Source organism: Poecilia latipinna, unplaced genomic scaffold, assembly GCF_001443285.1.
Source record: "Poecilia latipinna isolate Pla-1442-1.1 unplaced genomic scaffold, P_latipinna-1.0 Scaffold7454, whole genome shotgun sequence".
NCBI classification, from domain to species: Eukaryota; Metazoa; Chordata; class Actinopteri; order Cyprinodontiformes; family Poeciliidae; genus Poecilia; species Poecilia latipinna.
In genome coordinates this window covers 1-1,839 of record NW_015120070.1, presented here as the reverse complement: position 1 = coordinate 1,839, position 1,839 = coordinate 1, and the positions used below count along the sequence as shown (strand labels likewise).

At 48.2% G+C, this 1,839-nt stretch overlaps 1 protein-coding gene across 1 annotated transcript; it reads right to left on the bottom strand.

Annotated features, from left to right (window-relative positions):
* Positions 1-241: 241 nt before the first annotated feature.
* LOC106944228 (ovarian cancer G-protein coupled receptor 1-like) lies at positions 242-1,831 on the bottom strand. Its single transcript, XM_015027439.1, has 2 exons — positions 1,082-1,831; positions 242-994 (listed from the first exon to the last, which is right to left on the bottom strand). The coding sequence occupies exons 1-2, from the start codon at positions 1,335-1,337 to the stop codon at positions 615-617; spliced, it is 636 nt and encodes a 211-aa protein (XP_014882925.1). The 5' UTR covers positions 1,338-1,831; the 3' UTR covers positions 242-614.
* Between the last annotated feature and the right edge of the window lie 8 nt (positions 1,832-1,839).

The window sequence follows — 1,839 nt, the reverse complement described above, 5'->3', positions numbered from 1 at the left end:
CCTGCCTGAAGGATAAGTCCTTTTCTGAGACATTGTTTTGCTAACTTAGCTTCTGACCGGAGCTTTGGACGTTTGGATGCTCATTGCAGCTCATGGTACCGACGGAGTGTGCAGTACCTATGGCGGCCACCAGGGGACCTCAAGAGCAATTTATGTTTTTATTTTTATCAATAAAATAATTTCTACATACATTATTAAACTTATTGTAAAAACAAATCACTTCACAGTTAAGTTATGTGTTTTTGATATTATAATGACATAATTTATTATTAAAACAAACAAAAAAATCTGCTCCACTGAGGGGGCCCCTTAAGCGGCTGCTTAGTTTGCTTATGCCTTGGTCCAGCCCTGGTCCAGACGGTTCCTGGTTCCGGACATTGGGTTCCTGCAATTGTCTGCTACAAAACTTTCTGGCTTCCGACTCAGTCTGCTCGCATTTCTGCCTTTCACTCAGATTGTCTCCGGTCGGTTTTTGACCAATCAGTAAAGGGCAGCCAGTCCCCCTGTAGAAACCACAGGTCAAAGGTCAAAGTTTAACCTTCAGCTGTTCGGATGAAACCACGGTAATATCATAAAACCCGGCTGGCAGTCTGACTGCCTACAGCCGCCATGTTTCAACTGCACTTCCTGTCCCTGTCCCCGGTCCTTCCTCCCATGTCTCCGCTGTTCTCTGCCCGGGACTTGTTTGGGACAGTCGAGGGGTCAGAGGTTGCATTTCCGCTGCCTGTCTTGGGATTCAGAGGTGTGTAGCTGTGGGTCAGCAGCGTCACACTCTGCCCGCCGTCCTTCGCCACCTCGTGGGAGTCGCCGGCTGGGCCGACAGGGCTGGCATTGCCTCGGCGACAGCAGCAGCAGATGACCCTGGAGACAGGTCTGACGATGGCACGGTGCAGCCCGCGGCGGGCGCTCTCGCTGACGAAGCAGTAGAGCGCCGGGTCGGCGACGCAGTTCAGGCTGGTGAGGAGCAGCGACACGTGGTAGTAGTTAAAGATTCCTGCACGAATCAGAAACGGAGATGAAAAACCGTGCAGGGGTCACCTGTTCCCAACAGAAAAGTCACCTGATCTCACAGGAAACTCACTTGCAATGAAGCTGCAGTCACGCTCGAACAGCGTCCGCAGCAGCAGGAAGACATGATACGGAGAGAAACAGACTAGGAAGATGAGGATGGTGCTGCTGACCAGCTGCCGGATCCGGGTTTTCTGGTCCGGTTGGGTTCCCGTGCTGCGGCCAACAGCGCGAAGAACACTCAGGTAGCTCACCTGCATCAGGAGCCATAGACATAATAAAGACCAGTCCCACATTGGCTGCTCAAGCGGAGGAAATGCGGCGGCCATCTTGGAGCGGTCGTCGCTCCTACTTCGCTAAGCTAACAGTAGAAGATGCCTCAGCACTGCAGGATATTTTTTGTTCAAATCGATGGACTATTGACGTGAGGGCTCGGGGGATAAGATATTGTTTATATTTTGTCGATAGAATATTACTATACTGTATTTATGTCCACCAGCAAAATGCCAGATTAGCCATAGAGCTCGGGGTATAACCGGTGTTACAGCCCCGCTAGGAAGGCTAACCGAGTAAATCTTAAAAAGTTTTAACTATTCTCTAACACTGACTTAGATTATCTGACACAAGAGTCTACCTTAGAAATAAAACATTATTGTTGTAATATATTTTATAACATTCACCAGTTTACATGGGTGGAAAAGACCATTACTTATATTATCTTATTTCACCCTGTCAAAAATAAAGAGTTTTTGTTCTGAATGTTAGAAGTGAGAAACGGATTCACTGCACAGAATAAATCTACAGAATCTCTCTGACGCTGGTGAAGCACTG